This window comes from Diachasmimorpha longicaudata, chromosome 7 (genome assembly GCF_034640455.1).
Source record: "Diachasmimorpha longicaudata isolate KC_UGA_2023 chromosome 7, iyDiaLong2, whole genome shotgun sequence".
In the NCBI taxonomy this organism is placed as follows: Eukaryota; Metazoa; Arthropoda; class Insecta; order Hymenoptera; family Braconidae; genus Diachasmimorpha; species Diachasmimorpha longicaudata.
The window spans coordinates 4,532,372-4,556,962 of NC_087231.1; the positions used below are offsets into that span (position 1 = coordinate 4,532,372).

General features: G+C 39.4%; 1 protein-coding gene across 3 annotated transcripts; it reads left to right on the forward strand.

The window, feature by feature from the left end:
* Nucleotides 1-2,201: 2,201 nt before the first annotated feature.
* On the forward strand, nucleotides 2,202-24,386 carry LOC135164319 (neurotrimin-like). 3 transcript variants are annotated; one of them, XM_064124555.1, is made up of 10 exons: nucleotides 2,202-2,455; nucleotides 8,090-8,181; nucleotides 10,405-10,511; nucleotides 11,402-11,587; nucleotides 18,191-18,274; nucleotides 19,160-19,280; nucleotides 19,847-19,984; nucleotides 20,368-20,487; nucleotides 22,846-23,016; nucleotides 23,167-24,386. In XM_064124555.1, exons 2-10 carry the CDS (start codon nucleotides 8,112-8,114, stop codon nucleotides 23,505-23,507), a joined length of 1,338 nt encoding a protein of 445 aa, XP_063980625.1. In that variant the 5' UTR covers nucleotides 2,202-2,455; nucleotides 8,090-8,111; the 3' UTR covers nucleotides 23,508-24,386. The 3 variants fall into 3 exon arrangements, with proteins under 3 accessions (XP_063980625.1, XP_063980626.1, XP_063980624.1); XM_064124556.1 differs by having other exon boundaries at nucleotides 2,202-2,440; XM_064124554.1 differs by having other exon boundaries at nucleotides 2,202-2,403.
* The last annotated feature ends 205 nt before the right edge of the window (nucleotides 24,387-24,591 follow it).

A 24,591-nucleotide genomic window follows, 5' to 3' on the forward strand; every position in this document is an offset into this window, starting at 1 on the left:
AGGCTGATGTTAGGGGCTGGGGAGGGAGCAGGAGGAGGAGGAGGATTGGGACCCGTCTTGGCTAGTAGCGAAACAGCTGGCACATACTGGCGACAGCCCGCCCGTCACTAACTCAACCTGGATACACACGCGCCGTATGTGCTTACCCTCTTCCTCTTGTCGACCTTTGGAGACAAACTTCATTGATGTTGGGATGAAGACAATGGACTTGGAATACCGGTATAATATCCCAAAATCCCGGTGGACCGAGGGGTTGGGGGTGGGAGTGGGTGAAAGAGGGTGAGGGAAATATGCGAGGGCTCAAGTACACGTAATAGGGCGCGTGGAGCCGCCCATTTTTCATCTTACGCCGAGAGTTTACGAAACGATGGAGCGGCAGAGAAAAACAATTTTAGGGTGGGACTTGGGGGAGGGGGAGGAGGTAAAGGAGGAAGAAAGTTTTCGAAGACTCGGAAGGACCTCACAGCCCAGACGATCATTGACTTTGGTGGAGGAGGGCGGGAAGGGGAAGACGATGAGGGGGGAGGGGGGTTCTGGAACAGCTGGTGGAGGGTCACTTTTACAAACTCTATTTCATCCTTGATTTTTTTTTCCTCCTCCACATTTTTATTCGATCACGATCTTCATCTCCGGGGTGAAGTGGGGAGCAATAGAATGGAAAAAAATGATTGCCGAAGAATAGAGATTTAATGGCATAATTATTGAGAAATGAGGTGGTTAATAAACGAGCGGAGGAGACGATCTGAGACACTGAATGCAGGGAAAATTCACAACAGACGGTGCAATCTTTATAGCTATTATCCAGCGTGTTGTATCGATGATTCTTCTCTCCTCTCTGGAAAAGTTTTCTCGGCCAATCGAGCCGTAACGATGGTAGTTGTACCATTCGCTTGGAACGATATGGCTGTCGTATAATCGTCGATATTTACCGACCTTGTCCGTATACCTTTTCTTTCTCATTCTCTGAGGAATCTCTTCGTTGTTGTCTTTTTCTCCGTCTGAAGCTATTTCTTCTCATCCACCGAAAAAGAAAAATGTACGGAAAAATATAAACGCTCTGGTTATATGGGGCACTTTATTTCGCAATTTCATGTAAGGACGTTTTCTCGGAGAATAGGTGGATTTTTTTTTTCTAATCCTCATGTGTGTACGTTTTTTAATTTAATATCATTGAAGCAAGTTCTCCAGGAATTCGTTGGCCATTCGCTTTGTCATTAGATAAAAATGTTTTGTCATTATATCCTCACAGAGAGATGACTCATCTTGAAAAATATTATGGCAATGTAATGAGCTTTTCTCATAACTCCTTTAATAATAATATCCTCCCGTCCACGACACCAAAGAAAAAAGTCCATCTCCCTTTGTGAAATTTCCGTGCGTAACCTACATTCTATCCGCCAATTTTTGAAATATTTTTCACCGCCACTTAAGCTTACTAGTCTGAGAAATATTGTACAGTGGGTCGCTGAGGCAATATGTGAATTTTCCATTGGCAGACTCCCACGATGTCATGTTTGCTGAACTCTTACCCCGTGTAAATGAAAAAATCCCCGGCATCCAGGAAAAAAAGCTATTGGTGCAAAAAATCTAAAACACTATAAAATAGAGTAACGTCCATAAAAATAGTGAAGATCCAAGGAATATCTCTATTGAATATCAACAAGTTGCATCATCCTTCGGAAATAAAAAAGAAGAGGTAATCGGGCCAGTGCTGAAAATCAAAGAGAAGAGGGAGAGTGTAAAAAAATCCGGAAACAATGCAGCGAGTGCCTCCTCAGTTGTCCATTGTTAATTTTTCAAGGCCCGTCCGGTCTAGATTAACGAGTCAGTCAGCCCCCGTTTCCCACATCGTCCCAATTCTCCTTTTTTTTGTTCACCTTTTATTCACTCGCTCGTGTGTCGTCCTTTGAGTTGAGCATCCGCCGGCGGCCAATGTCCTGTCGTGTCCACCCACTCTTTTGGATTAAATCAGCATTGGGTTTTTTTTTTTATTTCTTCGTACACTTCACTCTCTACCTCATTTCGTTCTTAACACGCGGGCTTCCGGGCGAGTTTGCGCCCCTTCGCTTATCGCTCTTGTGGCGCTCATCCCAACGACGTTAGAGTTCAGCGGGTGGTATGTCGCAGGGGGGATGACGGGGCCGGGGAGGGAGCGCCCGCGGTGTAACTCGCTCCGCTTCTGCCATGAGGCCGCACGGAGCCGTCGTCATCCCAACAGTTTGCCGGCGTCTATCCGCGCAGTCGGTACCCATTCCAATGCCCTGTGGAAGTTGAATGTACAGCGCGTGTGAACACGTGCCCATGTGTCATGATCCTTTTATAATTGCGGAGTAAAAACAACTCTCTCATCTGTCAGTTTTCACGGTGGAAGTTTACTCAGGAATCGAAGAACTGCTGTTACACGTGAGTTTGTGATTTTGTGTCCTCCAGTGAATCGAGGGTATGTGAGTTGAAAGTATGTACCCCATTATAAATTATCGCTGAAGCAGCAGCAATATTATCTGTAGAAAGTGTAGCTAAAGTTGATGAAGTCGGAATTAGAAATTGATAGTATGGAAAAAATGTTTGTTATTGTTCTGTCATGAGATTTATCGCAAAAAGCATGTGGACTCGCTGAGGAAAAAAAAATCTACCCACTTCCCCTCTGGGAAGGAAACAATTTGAAGGAAAAAGAAAAATATGCGCTGCTCCTGATGTAGATACCCTTGAAAGAATAGAATTTCATGGACAGTTAACTGGCCATTCTCAGCAAAGCGGCCTTAAATGCAATTCAGCCGGAACTGAAAATAAAGTTTCATTGTCATTGAAAATTCAATGACATCTTAAACTATTGTTTACCAAGCAAACGGTAATCCGTATTTTCCAGTTAATTGGTTGTGTAAAAGTATATTCATCTTGAAATATTGGTAGTGGGGTTAATTGTCGTGGACCGATAATTCTCCCCAACTTTGAAAACAACTTAATGACGGAAAATTGAGGTGCAGGAGGAGAAGGAGTTGAAATCCTCGGGGAAGTCCCGCAGAAGAGGGGATGAAAGAACCCAGGGAATTCATGAAAATATGACCAGCGGAGAATAATGAAAAGGCCACGTGACTTTACCAAAAAGTCCCACTAGAGAAAATAATTACATTCTCTTCCACTAGAAGTGAAAACGCCAGTGTTATATCCGACAGAATTAAAAATTTAAGTGGAAAACGTCTCCAGGGTGAGTGCGGAGGAACAGAGAGGGATGAAAGAAGCTCTCAGAAAGTTAGACTACCGGAGAGGGGGGAGGACGTGTTCGATTGGTCTAGATGTTTTGCGCTATCCTAAATTGACATGTGAAATTTATCGAGGATATTCGGTCTTAAGCTGCTGGAAGACGACAAGACGGCAATGGGCGGGAACGGGGGGGGAGGGAGGGGGAGAGGAGAATGCAAAAGCGGATTATCATTATTATTAATATCGGATAGTATTGCTGGTTAAGTCGAGCGATATTTCCTCCTCCACTTTGATGATAGTTCGTTGTACAAAGGATGAGTTTAATAATGTTCTCAGTAGGTCAGGACAAGTAGTGATGGTACGTGAGCGTTGAGACAGACAAAAAAATGTTGAGATTGCGAACTCAAGATAAATTCTTACAACTCGAGTTATTAATTACCATTTTTACAAATAATCTTTATTATTTTCAGCACACCCACAATTGCACTTCACCAAACCATTGGATATTTTACAGTCACGTAAAGTAATTCAGTTTGAAGCGCTTTCGATAATACGTATGCGAGTGAGAGGTGGAGGGCGGTGGAGAGAGTGAGAGTTGAATACCATTGGGAAGTTGGGTGGGTGGAAAATTTGTGATTCAAATTGCTACAGGACAACCCTTTTTGGTCAATTAGGTTTTGAAATATGGGTTTAATAATTTTCCAATAGACGGGAGAATTGTGAGTGAGGGAAACCGAGTGATACCGTGGAAATGAAACGGGTAAAAACTATTATGGTTTTCATTGAATGAACATTTAATGTCTCTGTGGAATTTTTTATCTGAAGCCTGCGGGGTATTTTCGATAGAAAAAAACCGTGATGGGAGTCATTTGTTGAGGGGAATGGTTATTTTTCGTGGTTTTTTCCTGTTACTTCCGTCTGTTCTGTGAATTAAGACAGGAGAGTAATGTTTTCGCGCAGAAAAGAATAGTGAATTAATTATTTTATGGGGGTCACGAGATATTCTAAATTGTTAATTTCCAACATGCTTCATGAATCGGGCTGTCTGAAGTATTAAAATATTCCTAAAGATGTCATCTGAGTAAATTTTTCGGAGTGAGCTTAATTATTATGTCAGAGGTATTTTCGTTCGATACAACTGGTCTAGTTTTGGTTTTCGAGCTTTTTTGAACTATAAAATTCGTTCCAAGTGATGGCCCGCTCCGGGCCGCTTTGAAAACTAGGCCTGAAATTGATAACATAAATATCACGAGATGCTAGGATGCAATTTATGGTGCATTGTAATGACCCTTAATGTTCGCAAGTAGTTTTGGCCTCTCTGTGGAGAGGGTGAGGGTTCTCGCATTACGCGGAATGGTGGAGTGCAAGGAGAGAACAGAATATGGGTGACAAGAGGGCAAGGGAGTGGGTGGACGAGGGGGAGATAGAGGGGTAGGGTCATAAGGACGTTGGTCGTAACTCTTTACCGCAGCGAACGTCGCTAATTTTCTTGCGCATCCTTCTCACCCATTTCTACTTATCTCGCATTTTCTCTCTTTGCTTCGTACCTTTAGCACTGTAATTTCTTCACATTCGTTTTGCTCGCGACGCATCATAAATTCTTGGTGTGAAATCTCTCGATCCTGGAACATTTCTACCTATTCATTTTCATTTTTGCCCATTCATTCAATTTTTTCCACCATTGATTATGGGAAAAATGTCAAGGAGCGGATGCGGGAGACCAACAAAAAGTTCTTCTCGTTTGTTTAATCGGCTCCGACTTGAGATGTGGCGGGGGAAATTTAACGAACATTGCGATTTTTCCGGACTTGTTCAGGACTTGATTTATCCTTCAAAAGATAAGATCGTGGTACGGTATTTTTACAAAACAAAATAATTGCTTATTTAAAATAAATATATTATTCCTCAGTTTGTTTTCATTGGAGACAAAAAAGTGCAATTTATCTCCCGACTGTATAAACTATTGTGGGATCGAAAGCCCGATACATGAGGCGTCAAATATTCAATTAGAGAGTTTCAAACACTGTTTTCATTGTGAGAATATTTCTGCCCATTTGAGAAGCTGATGGAGTTAAATATCGCAAGTGATGAGATTGGGAAAACAGGGAAATTCCTTCCTAAATTGAAACCAGCCCCCCCTCCCTGCCGTATTATCCGTGGAATTCCCGAAACTTACAAAATCCAATTCGATCAAAGGAAGTGCTTCTCACATTTAAGGGGAAATTGCGACCGCCGGCCAAGTTTGTTTGTCTTCAATTGCGTATGAAATTTTCTTTTTATGACACATTGCACCGATGACGACACAAAATTCTCTATTAAGGGAAAGTTTACCGCAATTCGGATAAGTATTTGACCCCTTTTCTATTAACTCTGTCCTTCTTGAATTTATTCGGGCGTTTTCAAAGGTGATTCTCGATGGAAAGCGAACTCTGTGGGGTCTGTTAAGAATTTTCCTGTGTCCTGAGTCCATTCCAACCCTTTGCTTGGACGGTATAGGGGATTTGAAAATTCCCACTGTGCCACAACTTCCCCCAGTCCTGAATTTTTGATAGAAATCGATGAAGAAGTAGTTCGTGACATGGATAAACAACTCAGGAATTACCATGCTGCATAATTCACGATTATCCTCTTGGAAAAATGGACAAGCAGATCGTTAGTGAAAATGTCAAGGACAGAGCATTTACGATTTCCCAATGCTGCCGTTTTCCTGCCAGATATTTCGTTCCTTTGGCTGCCTCTTCCTTAATATTCCAGGGTAGTCAACTCTCCGTTGGCCCCGGAAACAAATAATTCCACGTATATTACTCGTAATTGTGAATTAGTACCGTCTAATACAGTCTGGTATGCGACCAATCGTATTTAATCTTGGTAAGACGATGGGACTGCATCCAAGAGTGCGGGTTAACTGGGCAAATACGATATAGCTTGTTGGAGTTCAGGTGGGGGTAGACTATCAATAACGGGCATTCGGGCTACAATAGGGATGTATGCATGCGGTTGTGGGGTGTGTTGATATCTCATCCGCTTGACGACCCTGCTAATCGTCGATGTAACCCAGGATTTCTCAGACACGTTTGCGTTATAAATGACTTGGTGAATACGTGAAGAGAAAAGTTCAATGAAAATTACCGGAAAACTTTGGTGATTCTGACCTTGTAATTATGGAGCAGACGCGGACAAATAATCCCATAATTTCAAATTTAAGTTTCGGATTAAAATTTTGTTTCTGAATATGGAGGCCTCAGACTATTATTCGTATTCGTATTTAGAAAATGTCAAGAAGTAATTAGTGTTCAAGTCCTCAGGAAAAAATCTCCGATCAAAAATAATATAATTTTAATAGTCAATGATATCTGCCACCGATCTGGGGGTTTATTCGTCGCAAGGGTTAAAAAAATCACTGACTTTTTGTTCGATGAATATCGTCGGAACGGGGAGGTTAGTACGGCTGTGTTAAAAGATTTTTTTTAGTTCTACAACAACAGGAAAAGCTTTCTGATGAAATCTCCTGAGTCCTTCCATCTGTCGGATATTGAATAATAATATGTCGTGGGAGAATAAAATTGAAGACCCACGATTTTTTCCATTTTTTATGTTTCAAATATCGTCAGATTGGAGAGGCAAAGGCCAAGTAATTTTTCCCATAATTAATGAATGTATTTAGCAATAGTAGAATTTTTTTTAGAGCAGTATGTTGTCGAACTGCTGACAGTCATGGCACAAAAAAATTTTTTTGAAGAGAAAAAAAATGACGATGGCTTTCTCCAGTAATATTTTGATAATAACTGGTATCTAGCCTCGATCTGAAAAAGAATTAGTCATGAAGGGGTACAAAATTTATTCATTCCTCATTCGATAAATATCTTTGAAATGGAGAGGTTAGTATGGCCTTATCGGGTGACCCTTTTTGTTGGGATTTTAACGACTACAGGCAAAGCCTTCTGATAAAATCTCTCAAGCCCTTCCATCTACCAGATATTGGATATCAATTAGTCGAGCGACGGTAAGACGGGATACGGACAAAACATTATTGATGTTGCATTTTACTGATATCTCATGGGAGGGGGTCCATGTTTTCTTGGAATTGAATAAATATCGTCAGATTTTGCCCGCCAGGGCTTTTATTACAAATATATTTTTGTCTGCGCGTACGATGCTGAAAGGAGGACGCATAGAGGAGTTAAGGAGGGCCTGGGGTTCCGCCTCGTTTGCTCAAGCTCATGTGTACCAGGAATACGGGATGTACGTTAACGGGTTAATATGCCCGCTGGCTAGCCGACTCCCGAAAGTCTATATATATATCTGTATATACCTGCAGCATCCGATAGACGAAGAAAACTGGTATACAACCATATGCCACTGGAATTATATTTTCTCTGTTGTACTGCATTACAATTTTTTTTATAGTTATGAGCAACGGAGGTGAAAAAAAACGTTGAACCTGTGAAAAAGTTTATCTGAACAAATTTACCCTAATGACCAAAAATTATTACCAGGGCTTAAATATCCGGGGGAATATTTTTTTTCCGTCGGCTGTTCACTCGGACGATTTGAAAATAATGCGGAAGCGATTGTGGAAATGCTGTCGTCTTTAATGATAAGTAAAATGACAGTCAAAAATATTCACTCAATGTGAGTTAAAAAACAATAAATTCAACTTGAGTCAGTGACATTGATTTATTTTGGATATTTCTTTTCTTCGTTAGAATATTAAATGTAAATTTTTTTTGTTGAACACTTCGAGGGTTTTTGAATCTTTCCGTGATTTTGTAAGCCCTCTAACCCTCCAATTGTCACCCATCTCGGCGCTGTAATGGATATATTGTTCGATGGAATATGCACGCAGAGAATGTCATGTAATTTCACCGAAATCTCATTTGTTTCCCAGCGGAGCCGATGATCGTGCCAATATGGTGGATCGTGATCGAGTCCTTTGGGGCCTGTTGATTGCCCTACTGATCTACCCGAATGATAACTTTGGTGAGTTTGAAATTCAATTTATAAATAATTAAACACCCAAGCATACCCAAGTTAGCCCGTTCACCCTTTAATTTAATATGAGAATTTATTGATTATTGGTAGGATTTCACAGTTATCGCAAAATTATTCCGCTGAGTTTTAAAATAATAAATTCATCTATAGACATTGATAGGCAGATCAAAAGTCTTTTCCATGTACAATATCGTATTTACGTTAATTTCTGCAATTAAAAAAATTAAATTTAACACTTCCGTCCATAGATAATACTCAGATTTTCAATTCAGTATCTTTTATTGGTAGAAATATTATGAAAATCTCTCTCACATGGGTATTTTTTGATGGTTCAAATCGTAACGTTCATTAACATACAATTGATTACACTAAAACAAGCGCAATGTCAGTATCTCCTGAACTGCGGAACGTTACGCTATATTTTGTGGGAATGCATTACGTCATTTTCGACTTTCCCGGAACAAAGTTCCGTGTACGCAAGGACCACGAGAGAGGAAATTCGCAAGGGACCGATTGTCAGAGGGCGAGCAAACATTTCATAGTTTCTGCATAAACGTTACGCTTGCGCTCAGCATATGTTAAATGTAAATGGTCACACCAGGGATTTTCCATCGCGCCTTTGCAACAATGAAAATACTGGGGACCTTCGTAATTTTTCCATGAACGGTGCAGTCCAGTGTCTTGCTTGCCTTACATGAAATACTAAATTTCAATCAATCAACTCGTTTCAAGTTTTCTATTAATTTACCGGAGTATTACGACCTAATGATTCCAAATAACAATTTTTTTTTCAGTCTCCCGTAGTTTTTAGTATTTAAGTTCCTGATTCGATTCCGTAATCACTGAGCGAAGAGCTATGACTTGCGGAATTGTTAGACACCATTTTTTCCTCCGCACAGAATATTACTGCACTGGTAAAGTGAGATGGGTTCATTTAATTAATGTTGAAAAAAACTGATACCCGTATTTCCTTATGTACTACCGGAATTTCTTGTGTGTTTAACGAGAATGAAGGTAGTTTATATAGCGCTACGCATCTTGTAATGTTACAGGATATTGTTGGATGAGATTTTAGAATAGATAGAAGACATCATGTTCCAGACTGCATTTCAATTTGAAACAATATTTAGTTAACAAGAATTATGTATAATATTTACAACCGACAAAAACAAAAAAATGTGAAGCATACGTGACGTGGAATGATTATTTCAAGGCTCATAGTAATGCCAGTTAATCGGTGGAAAGCGGCTGTTTATTACCAAAAACCCAATTGAAATGTGGAGCTGGGGGAATACATTAAATAACCCGAAACGGTGACCGCGGCCATTATTCCGTACTTCTGGTCACGAATATATTAAAACTGATGCCAAGTACAACTTGGAAATTCAAGGAGAAAAAAGAGCAGCAAAGTTGGTACAAATTACCACGTTGTGGGGTTTTGATTTGTGTTAATAAATATTTGTTTTATCTAATATAATAATTTTATTGAATACATACATCTCTCTGAAGAATTGGATACTGCATATCAGCCTATGAAGCATATATTAAAAATGAATGGATGTCTGTTGGCAATACCTCCTGGCTGAATTGTAGTTGAATATTTATGTTTATATTTACATTTATTTGTCTATATACATTTGAATGAATATCTCCTGGGGTTTCTACGTTTTGCTACGTTTCTAGGAAAACGATTTATTCAGGCCCACGAATGGGAAATATATTGCATATTTTTGCGGAAGAACGACTTGCCAAAATTTTAAACAACTTTGAACTGGAATATTCTAGATATTCATTAGATAAATGACATTCATGCTGCGCTCAACCCTATTGTATTTATTTATATCATTAGATCAGCAATCTGAAATGAGCAGGGGGATGAACTGGAATAAGTGGGTAAAATTGCCAATGGAAAATATTTCTTTAATTCCTTTTCCTGCCCTGACCTGGATTAGTGAGCTAGGAACATCGTCATCTCCTAAAAATTGGCGGTATTCTTGCACCGTTTTATTTTTGGTTCTTTTTGCAAAAATAAAAAAATTCTCGAAGCTAATGCTATTATATCACGTCATGATATTGTATTAGCTGCAGCACCTGGCAATTAGCCCCAAAAATCTCGAGACAAGCCAAATTTAGAATCTCCATCAATCTTGGAACTGTAAGAGAGTTTAACGTATAGCAAAAAAAAAGATGACTCCTTCAACTTGTTCCCAGGTGGTGCATCTCCGCCGGAGTTTAAGGCTCCAATAACGAATTTGACAGTTGCTCTTGGGAGAGATGCGATATTTACGTGTCTGGTGGACCATTTGGGTGGATACAGGGTGAGTATCTACTCAATCGTAATGCCGGGAAAATATATCACCATAATTAAACCAAAAATTATTCATAGAAATCCAATTGTGATTTAAAATATTAATTTCAAGGTAAATCATTGTAATATTGACGTCATGTTGAGGCCGTGAATTATTCAATTTAATTTCAAGTATATCGTTGTACAAATGTAGTTCAGTTGAAAATTGGCCTTTTAATAATAAAAATTTGCTCCCATTTCGCGGGACGGTGCGACACATCCGGCCACGGTCAAAACCCCTGATTACCAATAATTCACTCCTATTCTAATTAGAAATCAAAATAGGGCACCGCGTCGCGCGGGGACTGATCCTCTCATAAAAATATTTCACACGGTGTTACCACACTTGTGGCTCCCGGGGGATTTACAATACGGGTCTGTTCTGCCATCCAAGTAACCATGTCGAGCGGGCTCACGCGAGCAAAGGTGAAGGGGAGTGAATCAGGATTTACGGGAATTTTAGCAAATTAATTCCATTTTTAATCTTCTTAATAATTTCAAGTAAATTACATTGGGACGGCGAAATGTCAGGGCATGCCATCTTTCACAGACGTAACGTATTCCATTGTGAAAAAGTACCAGGGAAATCATTTCGAATATGAAAATATCCGAATCAATATTCCCATGAAAGTTAAGTCAACTGCAACAACGAGCTCCGCAATCATGCAATTGTTTGTAAAATTTCCAACAGTATATGACATGATAAAATGCGACGATACATGTCCTTCAACGACTCAAAAAATTGTATTGTTCTCCAACTCGTTAGTCCATACTCTCCCGTATTTCAGGTCTGTCCATTATCCTGGAGCTATATGAATAAACAATCATATTTGTGCATGAGTAATTTTTTATCTGCTGCAGGTCGGATGGGTAAAAGCGGATACAAAAGCCATTCAAGCGATTCACGACCATGTAATAACCCACAATCCTCGCGTCTCTGTGTCCCACAGTGATCATTCAACCTGGAATCTTCATATCAAGGGCGTTCAATTGGAGGATGCTGGACTCTACATGTGCCAAATAAACACTGATCCAATGAAGAGCCAGGTACGCTCCACTCCAACTCGCCTGTTTGTCTTGTTGTCCCCTCCTCCTCCCTTTTGAACCAGCTGCCATTGCAGACTGGCCTCAAATGTAATAAACCAGAACAATTCGAGTCTTCGATTGTTGTCATTTGCCAAACGATTCAATGTTGTCTCATGCAAATCCCTAAGTTTGCAGTGAAAAATAGGGAAAAACGATTACCTGGGTCGAATGATATAATATTTTTCAAATTGTGGGAATAAATATGCACGAAGAGAAATTTTATGAGGAAAGTTCTAGTGCTGGTGCAGGAAGAGAAGCACAAAGCGGTGACTGGAACAAATTTTCAGTGCTGGCACTGGAAACTTTATTGTGAATTTCCTGAAACTCCCCAGAAATTTTAGAAATTTCGAAAAAAAATCGCAGTGACAGCATTAGATGTTTTGACAGCTGAGAGATTCTATTTTTTTTAGTACTCGTATTAGAATATTTATAGAAAATTTATCCCCGTCAGCTGAGACGCTGATGAAGAGGAATTATCAATTTCGTCATCTCGTGTGACCGAGATTCACTTAAATCACCTGATCTCTTCAGATTCAATCTTCAATGGTGGATTCTTGAATGCTAAGTGGCTCGAGTCGGAGTAGTGCACGTTCACGAGGACTACGTATTATCAACACAATGGATAACCAATGACAGCCGGAGATTCAAAAGAATCACCCACTTCAAATCTCAGGCGATAGCCGTAGGGAAATAGCTGACGCCACTCCCTTGGCTTCCCAGAAATCTTAAATATATAATTTAAAGCTCAACGTACCGGCCAGGCTCTACCACTTTTAATTACTCACTTGATGAATTGACCACGTAAATAGCACAAAAAAAATCAATTAAAAAATTTAATTTGGAGAGAAAAGCCCAATATCATTTATCCGAAAGGTTTGGTAATTCTGGAGCAAACTGTCAGTCAGCGTAAATTATGAAGCGAACATGAATAGACCGTAATTTTATAATTCATTTTCTCAATGCAATATTCAACATCTCTCATCACTGACAGTAACACCCATTATCTTGGATGAAAGCTCTGGAAAACGTCTATTTGGGAACGATTTGTATGAATGAAAAATTTATTTTGGCTTCCATAAAAAGAAGTATTCCTGAATATCAGTTTCATATGATTCGAGAATCAAATTATGCAGGGAATGTAATTGAACAATATCTGTGGCAAATTAAATTTGTAAATTTTCTGGCCTCTTCCTTGGTGCATGTGATTGCAGAGCACTGCTGTCAACTTGGTGACAAAAAATGACAGGAGAGAGTGTGACGTGTCTGACCCTATGACCATTGATATGAACAAAAAAATATCCTTAAATTTATGAAATCGAACGATTCCGTAATGAACATTCAATGTTGATGAAACCTATCCCCAGGGTGAATCACAACTGAGCCATCACTAACATTTCAATTAGTAATAAAAAGTCTCTCATCGAGTCCAGATGGCTAGATATCAACGGTGTTTACACTTTGACTGTTTTTTCAATTACGCATGAATAATTTCAATTCATTATTTCACCATGAAAGTTACATCTGGAAATGAAGAGGAATTCCTTGAATTTCCAACGAGCCCAGATGTTTTTAATTCAAATGAGACGGAGCACTGAATATTTTCCATCAGGATAAATAACGGAATTAATTAAAATTGATGGAGAAATCTGTTCATTTTATTTTCGTTGAGCTTCACGTCGAATGTAAATTATTCCGTCCACAGATTTTTCTAGTTTCGCATACTCCCACGAGAGCGCAACAAAGTCGTACTGCGGCCGTGTCTGATGCATAATATCTTTTACTACTCGCTGAGTTATCCACCAACTGTGAAACTTTTTACCTCTTCCTACCATCGCAAACTTCACAAGACATCCTACATGGAGTTTGAAAATGAGCAAAGAAGCATGAATAAAAGAAAGAAGTAGCGTGTTGATGAGTAAAGGAAACATAGATTGTCACTCTCACTCCGTGTTACACCGTTGTACTTCTCAGTTAGACTGACAGCGGTTGGGATGTCCCACTGGGTCTAGTAAATACTCTATGGTGAGTGTTCTTGAATTAAACTCAGCACTATAAGTAGCTACTATTCCCACAGTGGTGGAGGTACCGGGGGTAATAGCGTCTTGTGGGCTGTTCGTTGGATGGCGGCGGGGGGATCTCACTCAACTTTCTGACGCATTAAAGTTTCGTTTCCCCCCTAACCCTCCCCTCAACATTGCACTCACCCTCTGCCCTTTCCTTCTCATTACATTCTCAATATAATTCATGCACAGCGTTAATTGCTGAATTTCCTCGATAGCATAAACTTACGAATGGCATTCTCACGAATTCGAAACACTTATTGAAATACTTTGAATTTCAAAACTCTTCACAACTGTGATAACTCAAGACGAATGTTTATGTATTCAGTTGCATTATGAGAAATTCCATTTCCATAGAGCGGATGAATCTATTTCTGTTTGATTGAAATTCCTCGAGACCAGTCGTCCATTAACTGAGTAATCTCATCATGTTCGAAGTACTAAAATGTCTTGAAAGACTTGAGTGACATTTATCGATGCTATTTACATATCTTTTCGTACTTTGTAGTTCTCAAAGTGTCACATTGAAACCATAAAATGATGACGAATAACTGAAATGGGAGAAGTTTAGTTGTTTGGTGACGCAGGTGGCTGGATGATGCGTTAGCCGTTTACGACTTCGAACATTTCCAGTAACTAAGCGCCTTGACTGTGCTTTTACCTTACCTCATCCGCATCCCAGTGAGAGAGCTTGGGTTTTAAACCATGTCTTAGTGCTCCACTCGCCTCCTACTTCTCCACCTCGGCTGGCAACACGGCCGGTCGAGACTTCCGTAACCGAAGGTGGTTCGCCCTGAGCGGAAGACCACATCAGTAAGCCGACACAACTAGGGAAATAGCAGGAGGTCAGAGCCAGTGAAATAACTAATTGGAAATTCTACTATTCGGGTTTATATTTGCATCAATACGAATAGTGGATCCTGAGGGATACGAAAAGACGATTTATACGCTTGGCTTCCGAAGGTGTATTGACATATTTCCAATTGGCTGGAGTACTTGGGAGTTATCGAGGGGCTTGGGCTATGTCTGCCTTTGACTCTTTCTCTCTTTTTATTTTTAATTATCCATGTGTGTTTATTTGTTGGGGAGACTTGGATGTGCTGTGTCATGGAAATAATGTATACTTGGGACGCTGAGAAATAGAAATTATCTACTGAAGAAATTCTCCGGTGGATCGATGTCGTTCAGTGGCTTGAATAGTCGGTGAAAATGCAGTGGCAAAATTATTTAATTTTAATGATTGTGATTGAGGAAAAATGACATCAGCGCCTTAATTTTTTTTCCCTCCGACATTAAGTCAGATTGCGAAAAAAGATTTTTGCGCTGTATGTATTTTGCCTGATAAAATTCAAATCTTATATTTCCCCTTTGGGGCTGAAAATGTAAATGCACCACTTCCACCTGCATCATCCTTGAGGCACCAGGTCTAATCTCTGTTTCACCGCAATTAGCCAATTACTTTTGGTTTCCTTGTCAGAGCAACGAGAGACTGAACATTCAAGATATTTTATGTTTCACTCGAGAATCCCAGAGTTGAGTTCTAATTTCACCAAATTTACGTGAAACTTGGTGGTTGCGATCAGATTGAACTCGGATGCGGGTGCTTTGGTGCAATATGGCCCGGAATAATCTGAGAGATCCCTGGAAAAGATAATTATTCATACACTGGAGACTGGGTTGAATGTCGATAAAAAGTCTTACAACAATCTCGATTTTTTCCTCCTTTTCATGGAGTTTGATTGTACCCGTTGAAAAGTTAATTGTTCAAGGGGTAAAAAAAATGATCTAGATTAATTATGTCTTTCTCTAATGAGATAAAAGTTGGTGGTTCGATTGAAAAAGCCCTGCGAGCTTCTTCAAGAAGTTGGTTAATCAAAAGCCGATAATTTCTAGGCGCTGGATAGCATTCTATCTGCACCAAGAAAATTCATGGAATATTAATCATTTGGAAAGGGTGAAGAGAAGAGGAAATCCTGTTTTTTAAGTCGCTCGTTGCTCCGTCCATCCTCATCATTCTCAGTGGAAACATGATCACAGAGTTTCGCGGAATTCATTGAAATTCCGCGTGAAGATGAAAAATGCATATACAATTAACACAATGACGCGGGCCAAGTGAAACAGTGGAGCTTGCCAACGTACACCTCTTGAAAGTGCAGAATTTTCCAAGGAACTCTCAATATTTCACGGCTCCTCAGACGCTCATGGTAGAATGCTTTTACTTATTACATCAGTATTTCAGAGAACTGGTGGCCCTTTCTCCGACAAAGTGGAGAAATGCGGTAAAGTGGAAGAGAAAATACAAATTGATAAGGAGGAGAGGAGAAGCACGAGACAACGTGGTTATAATGATTGAAGTTTAGAGTCTCAGTTCCTCATTTGGTCGAGGCTTGTTGAATGATGCTCACTCAGGGGATAATTACGCACTTTAATGTAGTACAGTAACGCTAGCATCCTCTTGTCTCTGAAATTTACCAGAATCAAGAATTGTATTTTAGTCTTCACCAGTAGTCGAGACGTTTGAGAGAGTCCACTTTCCAGGATTAAATTGCGGAATTAATTCAAAATTGAATTTGATAAATAGAAACTGTTGTCTTGACTGCATTTAGGGGGGTTAATTTGTGAGAAATAAGGTTGGACTATTTACGAGGAAAATGGTACGAAAATTCCTCATCGAGTTGAAAAGAAAGTCAGCATTGTTGACAGCTATTATGATTGCGATGGAAGAAGCGCCCTATTTAACAAAAATCAAGTGAACCGAAGAGAAATCCAAAGATAATTATCTGAATAATTTAATATCTCTGGAAATTCTTTCCTGCTTTTTGGGTACCATGAAAACGAGGTTAATTTGATAAAAAACGTGGAGGTTGTGAGCGAGTTCATCTACATCGAACATGAACTACATAATTAAATTTCCGGAATTCATTAAAATCAGTCACTTTTAGTTGGCATGAACCACATCATTGATTAAAACCTATTTTAATTATTACCTGTTTTAAGTAAATTAAATATTGAGCATAACATCCCGGAATTCAACAATGTTCATAAAATATTCCTAATTCCACATTCATTCAAAGAAATTCAGTTACTTGTCTTTATTTGAGCTCCAGAATAGTTTTCGCAGTTGAATCGAATGAGAAAGACGAGCAGAGAAATCCATCAATGAGGATTCACGAAGACTGAACCTCTGAAATAGAGTCAAGAAGAGTTTCATCTTTCTCAACCTTTTAGCTGTCGGTTCTTCGACAAGTGAGAAGAAATATACCTTCACCTGACGAGGGGCTTTCCGGTGGGTCGGCCACTCCTAGCAGACCAGGCAAATGGCAGGTCCACAGACTGGGATAGTTCACCAAAGAAAACAATTGCAACAGTCTTTCTTTGTGCTACATTTGAAAGAAATCAGTGGAGAAAACACTTGAGGCCGGTTTACTCACTCGTGTTGCACGTTCTTTACCGGCTCAAAGAGATTTCGTGTAGCAGAAGATGATGTGTTGAATGAGAATTCGTGGTTTTGAATGCATTTACGCGGTGTTTCCTCTAGTGAGGCAGGAAAATAGAGACTGGTTATTATATTTTCACAAGGAAAATGATGAACAAGTCTTTGCTCCGAGATTCACTTTACCCTGAGACTTCTCACAGGCCAATGATGCAATTCTATTTTACACACACCTGCACACATCTCACTCTATTTACATCCAGATTGAACTGTGAATGCAATCATCCCAATTAATTCTTAATTATTACGTGACGTACCTCGGGTTTTTTAACTAATTCAATTTATTGAAAGACTCATTTTTGCTGAAGAATGCAAAATGTGTGATCCGGCCGTGACACGAGGGCCGCTTTCACGTGATTTTCGAGTATCTCATTGAATTATGAATGATAAATCCGAGACAATATTAGCGGCAGAACCGTGAGAAGGCTTATCTGCGGATTTCGGGGGTTGCAGCATCCCTGAAGCTACTGGGTTCGACAGAGTGCGCTTGTGAGCCGAAGTGAACAATTAAGTCTCATAAATCCTAAGTTCTAGCATTTCAGAGGCCCCAACCGCTTATCACCGTTGTTTTTACATACGTAAATTTACGGTTGTCATATCTATACTTCAAACATAATTTGATATCATCAGTTGAGAACCTGATCGATCTCCCATGCAGACACCTCTGAGTGAAATCCTCGTAAGCGCACTCGCAGCGAAGACATCAGTAAGGATTATAAAGTCTTACCCGAAACGTATATGTTTCAAGGATTACATTTTTTTCTACACGTGTATATTACAGTTTTATACCTTTCAGCTGAATTATTGATATAAAATATTGATTCCATATATAACTTCACTTAGTCAAGACGATAATCCAATAATTTATTCAATCAGTTATGCTTCTCCAAGCATAATTTCATTACTCAATTTTTATAGACGAAATCATTTGAATTTTTCATAAAATTTCCATTAAGTGAAAACTTAATTAAACTCACATCGCACTGGTGAACCTACTGCCAATTGTTTCAGACTGGAATGCTCTCCATTGAAGTGCCACCTGACTTTGTAGCAGAAGAGACATCCGGTGACGTTTCGATTCGCGAAGGTGGACAAGTACGTAATAACCACTAGTATTCTGAATACCTTTATACAATTGGATAAAAAATTAACTAGATTGTGTGAACGTGACAGGGCGGGTATGTGCCAGGGCAGGTTTGTGGAGACGTTCAGGTCTCGTCGAATATGATTTTTACGCCTCGATTTGGCTACTAGCTTTCGCTGCTGTGCGAAAGCTGGAGTGGATTAGGATTATTTTATTGTGGAGGGCACTGAGGAACAATTGCCCTTTGGGCTCATGTATTGGTGAATTAGCTACACCAAATGACACCATTTACTAAGTGAAATCTAAACCTTAGAATTCCAACAGAGGCAACTGGCCATTAAAAGTCAGTCTGCGAATGACCCCCGTAGTAAAACGTGAGACGTATCCCCGTAAAAAAGTGATCGAAATACGATATTCCCTGGGATAGTCCATAAATATAAGTGAGAATTTTATGTAATGTGGTAGTGAGAAATTTTCCAGGTTTTTTACTCGAAAATTCAAGAATATTTTTCGAAAAAAACATTCAGTGAAAATCCATTTCGATCCAATTCCCTCAACGTCACAGAAATTACAAAAATATTGAGGTAATTTCGTGAAAATTAATATCGAAGAATAAATCATTGAATCGTGAGTTAAATCAATGCAAAGTGGACTAGATTGAGTCTCATCCATTTGTTGACAATACGTTAACATCGTCTTGCCGTTAGGTCGAATACTCTCAGTTGACTGCTCCACCAATTCCTCATGTTATATATACATAAGGCTTGGTGAACAGCAAACAGTCACCCAATGCCAAGGAGCCCGTTCTCCTTCATCTCCATCTTTCGTACACATCATTCATCGTCACATATGTATACTGTCTGTGTCTATGCATAACGCATCGATAAATGTGACAGGTGAAGCTTACGTGCCGAGCGACTGGTGTTCCATCGCCTCAAATTAATTGGCACCGTGAGGATGGTCAGGATATTGTCATCCGTGATGCAACGTTTCTACCCACTGATCAGAAATTGAAAGGTACTCATTGTAATGGTTAACTATAAATTGACGATTCAACCCAATTTACGATTTAATTTGGAATACGATGCAAATGCTCAAGAGTCTCCTGGGGATGATTTGATGTTTAAACTTAGAGGGATCAAGTGACAGGTCAGAACCAAATTGTAATTCTGGGAACAGGTTCGCAGCGATTTTTAAGAGAGGGATATGAATTTCATCCCGAGGTTGACGTATGAGACTTCCAAGTTCATTGAAAATTCACCGACATATTCTCTTTAGAATCGATTTTATCTGAAACCAGGGTTTTAAAAACTAATTTATTCATCCGTCAGTCTTTATGATAACAAACTATTCTGCAACTCTGGGCAGTCAATAATAATGCATGACCATTTGAAATCCCTTCATGTCATGAATAACCATCTCTGCGAAATTTCAGTTCATTATTCGTGAAAAATCGCCCAATCCTGACAGCATTATGTGCCCATTTAATAATTGGAACAAATCCTACCCGAATAACCATTATCCCCCGTCAGAAGTCCCCGAACAAACAGCAAATTCATCAAATAATGATTTTGGCATTGAAGCGAAAACCGTGAGTAAACATCGTGGTGAGGAGCTACGTTTAACAAAAGTATCGAGAAATGATATGGGAGCGTATCTGTGCATAGCGAGTAACGGTGTGCCACCGGCCATCAGCAAGCGAATCACGATCAACGTTCATTGTGAGTATAATTAGTAGTTAGAACGCAACTCGTGGGTTAGTACTCCGAGGACCCGTAGGGCTGTTGCGAGTGGCTGGGTGTGTTAAGGATGGAAGTGGGAGTGAAGGGTGGCAGGAGGAAACACAGAATGTTGAGTACAGTATTGCGGTGGTGGAGTGAGTGAGGTGGGTAAGTTGCGCGTGTTCACTCTCCTGCCGCTCAACTTGGCTCTCGATTCAACGTGTACATATACCTATTTTGTTCAGCCGCGTCTCGCCAACTTTTCGTTATATCCATTTCTATACATCTACGTTTCAGCTTGGTAAGACGCCCCTTATTTGAAGCTCTTTCCGCCCTGGCAGATGTTACAGGGGATGGTTACTTTTGATTTTTCTTTTTTACAGTTCCGCCGGTAATTCACGTACCTAATCAACTAGTTGCAGCACCCAGGGGAACTGATGTTGCATTGGAATGCCAAGTGGAGGCATCGCCGAAGTCTATCAACTATTGGGTCAAGGACTCAGGTGAGAAAATGGATTGTTGCGGAATACAGGGAGGAATATTTAATGAAAATTTGGAGATATGAGTCGAGAGCACGAGAATTGTACACTGATAGAACAAAGTTACAAAGCAGATTTTTTTTTAATCAGTGCACATATTTCAATTTTTAATAGCACTCATTTTGAAAAAATTTTATTGTCTCGAGAGTTGGTAAAGTCTAGTATTGCCTCGTCTCGTGCGCAGCCCCAGAATCATCTCCCCTGCGGCATTTGCTAGGCTTCGGAGTTATCTTCAACATCACATGAAGTTTCGGCCCCTTTAGTAATCTATGACTGTAAATTTCGATACATCTGTCCCGAGGGCTTTTGGCACCTGACTAACTTCACTCGGTCGGAGTGGTTTTTTATAGCCAGCGAGGATGCAAATTGTGTGTGCGCAGGAGAGACTGTTCTAACGTGCAAAGGTGCCACGATTCCCCTCATCTTCCCTAGTATATATTTTTTTTCTCATAAACTTTCTATAAACTTGAAATTCCCTTGACTGCTGAGAAATATACACACTGCAGCGTGCTTGCAGTCAGAGTTCACCACTGACAAGTCTTGGTGAGATTGAGGCCAAGTATCAGTGGGTTGAAGGAAGGGCGAGGTGGTGAGGGAGAAGCGTGACAGGCGTCAGAAAATCCTCTCTTGTTTATTTTTAGTGTCTAGGTTGTTCTAGGGAATTTTCATTAGGCGCTCACTGTTGAGGGATGTGTCTTGAATCAATATGTCTCAACTTATTTCAGATTTTTTCGGTTTCCCAAAGTTAAAATCTTTGAATCAATGTGAAAGATTTGTTAGAGGCTTAGAGGTTTCCAATTAAAAAAAAATTTGAAAGTTAGTTTTGAAAGAAATTGTCGTGCTGTATATGCTCAGGTAATTTTTTATGATGTTAAAAGAGAGTTCTGTCAGGGAAAATGAATTTCCAGGTAAAAAGAGGAGGACGTGCAAGTGGGGTTGGGTTTTCTCGGTTAGAATTTGTTTAATTAATTTTCCAGGGAATGCTTAAATGAACGTGGGGCGTGGCTCAATTTTATTCTATAATACTTTAAATTCATAGTTAAATTTCTCATTTATCTTTGCGATTATGTGCTGAACAACTTCGAGAAAGCTGAGTTAAGTAGTTGTATATTATCTGGATGGTTACCTTTCAAGTAGTGCATCATAACTCCGCGATTTCCGTTTTCACTGTTTATTTCTTTTCCTCTTTCAAGGATTCGTATTAATCCTTCGTCAGATTCGTAACAATGAATATCGCTGCAAGAAAATGCCCACGACCTCGAACATCAACTCCGGATGAGTATGAAAAGTCCATAAAGTCAGGTTGTATGTATTCTATTATCTGCAAATGAGTAATTAGTTGACAGATGGACAAATATTCCCCCAAGCGATTGCTGTTTTTTGTCAATTACTCGTTGAAAATTTGGTCGATTGCTATTTACATGGGTGTAGCAAAGCAGACAGATGGAAATTGAAATGAAAGTGTAATTTTCTGATTTCTGTAGGCTTTGTAAGCATCAAAATGGAAATTGGGGATTTTTTTTTGTTATGTGAGTCAAGTATGATTCAAAAAGTCGAAATGAATTTTTCCCTGTAACTGTAGATATCTTGGAGCCTTATCAATCATCATTAATCAAAAATTACTTCGAAAATCGACTGTTTACGATAAGGTGAATTAATATATTTCGTTACCAGTGCGAAAAAGAGCTTTCAGCTCGTAAAAACAAGGTAATGGTCGGGGAAAAATTCCAGAGGCACTAAAAATTTTATCGGAAAACACGTAATTTATTCTCCGTATTTCTGCGAAAAATTCACGGAAATCCTCCGAAATTTTATGAGGAATCTCGAGAAATTTTACCTCAATAACACTAGAATTTTTCACAGCCGGGGGATTGCGATTTTTTTCACTACTCGTTCTAGAATTTTTCTAGACAATTTCTCTCGGTGTATAACAATTTCTCCTGGCTCGGCCTTTAAACTTCAAACCCGTTTAACCTGGTCATGTATGCTGCAACAAAATAAAATTTTATTCGCGTTGTTTTGGTTATTTATTTTTTTGAACATCGAAAGGAGTCTATGCATTTTAAATAGAATCGAAATTTTTATGTGTTATCACACACAGAAAAATGAAATGAATATTATCGATGGGACCCATTGTTCTATTTGAAGTACCAGAATTTTCCTCTCTCCGAGCCATGGGGCGCTCACCAGGTTTACAATACTGTCCTGGTCAGTGGAAATTCAAAACTTTCATTTAGCTGATTTATAATCTATTATTATTTTGCGAGACATCCTGTTAGTTGATCTGTTCGTGTATTGAAAAAAAAAACCTTTTCTTTTCAGGGGATATGATCATATCCAGTCTAAAGTATGAAGCTCAATCAATTCCTCTATCGGCCTTTCGAACTCGGATGATTCTCACAATTCACAATTTGCAAGAGCATGATTTCGGCACTTACACCTGCACAGCCAAGAACTCCCTCGGGGAAGTTGATTTCAGCATACGCTTATACAGTGAGTCTTTAAACAACAACAATTTTCTTAAACATAATTCACTAAAAACGCGAAAATGTGGATATGTGTTTCCACAAAATAATGCACAAGACAGTAATCTGCATCGGGGGAAACTTCAAATAATCATCCCCAATGTTATTCTTCTCTCAGAGATGACTGGAACTGGATCTCAGCAGAAATCGGATTACGACGAAGAGGTAGACGATACGGAGCAAGTTGCATACGGCTCAGCCGATGACGATAAGATGGAGAATAAGGTGGAGGGTAAAGCATATGCATCAGATAACACGGTGCAGGGTCACGTGGGTTTACCAGCCTCAAGTATATCAAGCCCACCGCCAACAATGAAAATAACAAGGAGGCGTCCAACGGCCATGACAGGATCACCCCAGGGCGATCGTTCTTCATCGAGTGCATATGGACTATTTCACTGTCACAGCCTAATGGCCACTGTATTATTCATCATGATCAAACACTTTAAGTTATACTAAAGGAATTGCTACGATGTTCTCATCCTGAAAATGTAAATTTAGTTAAAACGAAGGAATAAAGGGAGAGACGATGAGAGAGGAGATGTGGCACCTGAGTGAGGAACATGTGAATAATGTTGTCGCAAATTCTTGAGGAAAATGAAGACTGTAGATAAATATGTCTTTAAGTGAATGGGAAAAAAGGCATAGTAGACAGGAACATATCATTTTTGAAATTTTCTATTTTTTGCTCATTCCGCTCATTTATTGCTCGGTGTATTTCCTTGCCTTTTGGGGGAATTCGTTGAGTTCTAGGGAAACTAAAGTGTAAAATTTTCCTGGTAGAGAATACGGCTTTTCACTTGGTGCAGCATTATTCCGCACAATTCAGCTTGAAACAGGCGAATTAATCATTTCCTGATCAATATTTCTGACCAGAATGTAATTAAAGAGGATAAAAAATTATTGCGGGAATATTTTCACTTCCTTTTGAGGCTTCTGACCTTCTCAAATACGCGGCGATAATGTGAGAGTGTGTAAAATAAGATGGGCTCAAATTAATCGAGTCGATCGATAGTCTCGATTGGTTTGGATGTGTTCAATGATGAATAGTTAGACGATAAATCTCGTGTAAGAGTTGAATGTACATACTGTTAAGTCGCGGAGAAATATGTATGAATGATTAATCATAACGCTGAATTATTGTATAAAATATATTGATCTTTGTTCTGCATCACTGGCAGAAAGTGAAACTAATTTATGGAATTGATTAAATGATGGCGTTTTCCACATCTCCAATAACTTGTTTTACGTTGGGTGAACATTCGCCGATTCAATTTTTAATTTCAATCGTGTAGCCAAAGATACCATGTAATCCAAATAAATTGAAATAAACTGACTCTCACGAAATTTCGGTGTAATGAGTTTTATTTATCATTCCCATTCAAGAAGTCCAATCAATCACGCTGGAGTGTACCCAGTGGAATGGACTCGTTGAAACAACGATGAAAAAGAAATACATCTCAAGGAAAATAAGCCATTACCAATGATTCCGCACGAGTCGAGGATAAATTTCATGTAGAAGAAGATCTTACTTCCTCCATAA

What these genes read in the sequence shown, in the direction of transcription:
- LOC135164319 (XM_064124555.1), top strand. Translation starts at nt 8,112, where the DNA reads ATGGTGGATCGTGATCGAGTCCTTTGGGGCCTGTTGATTGCCCTACTG. An exon ending in CACTGATCAGAAATTGAAAG is followed by an intron (nt 19,281 to 19,846) that starts GTACTCATTGTA and finishes TTGGCATTGAAG; the next exon opens with CGAAAACCGTGAGTAAACAT. An exon ending in TTTCAGCATACGCTTATACA is followed by an intron (nt 23,017 to 23,166) that starts GTGAGTCTTTAA and finishes TTCTTCTCTCAG; the next exon opens with AGATGACTGGAACTGGATCT.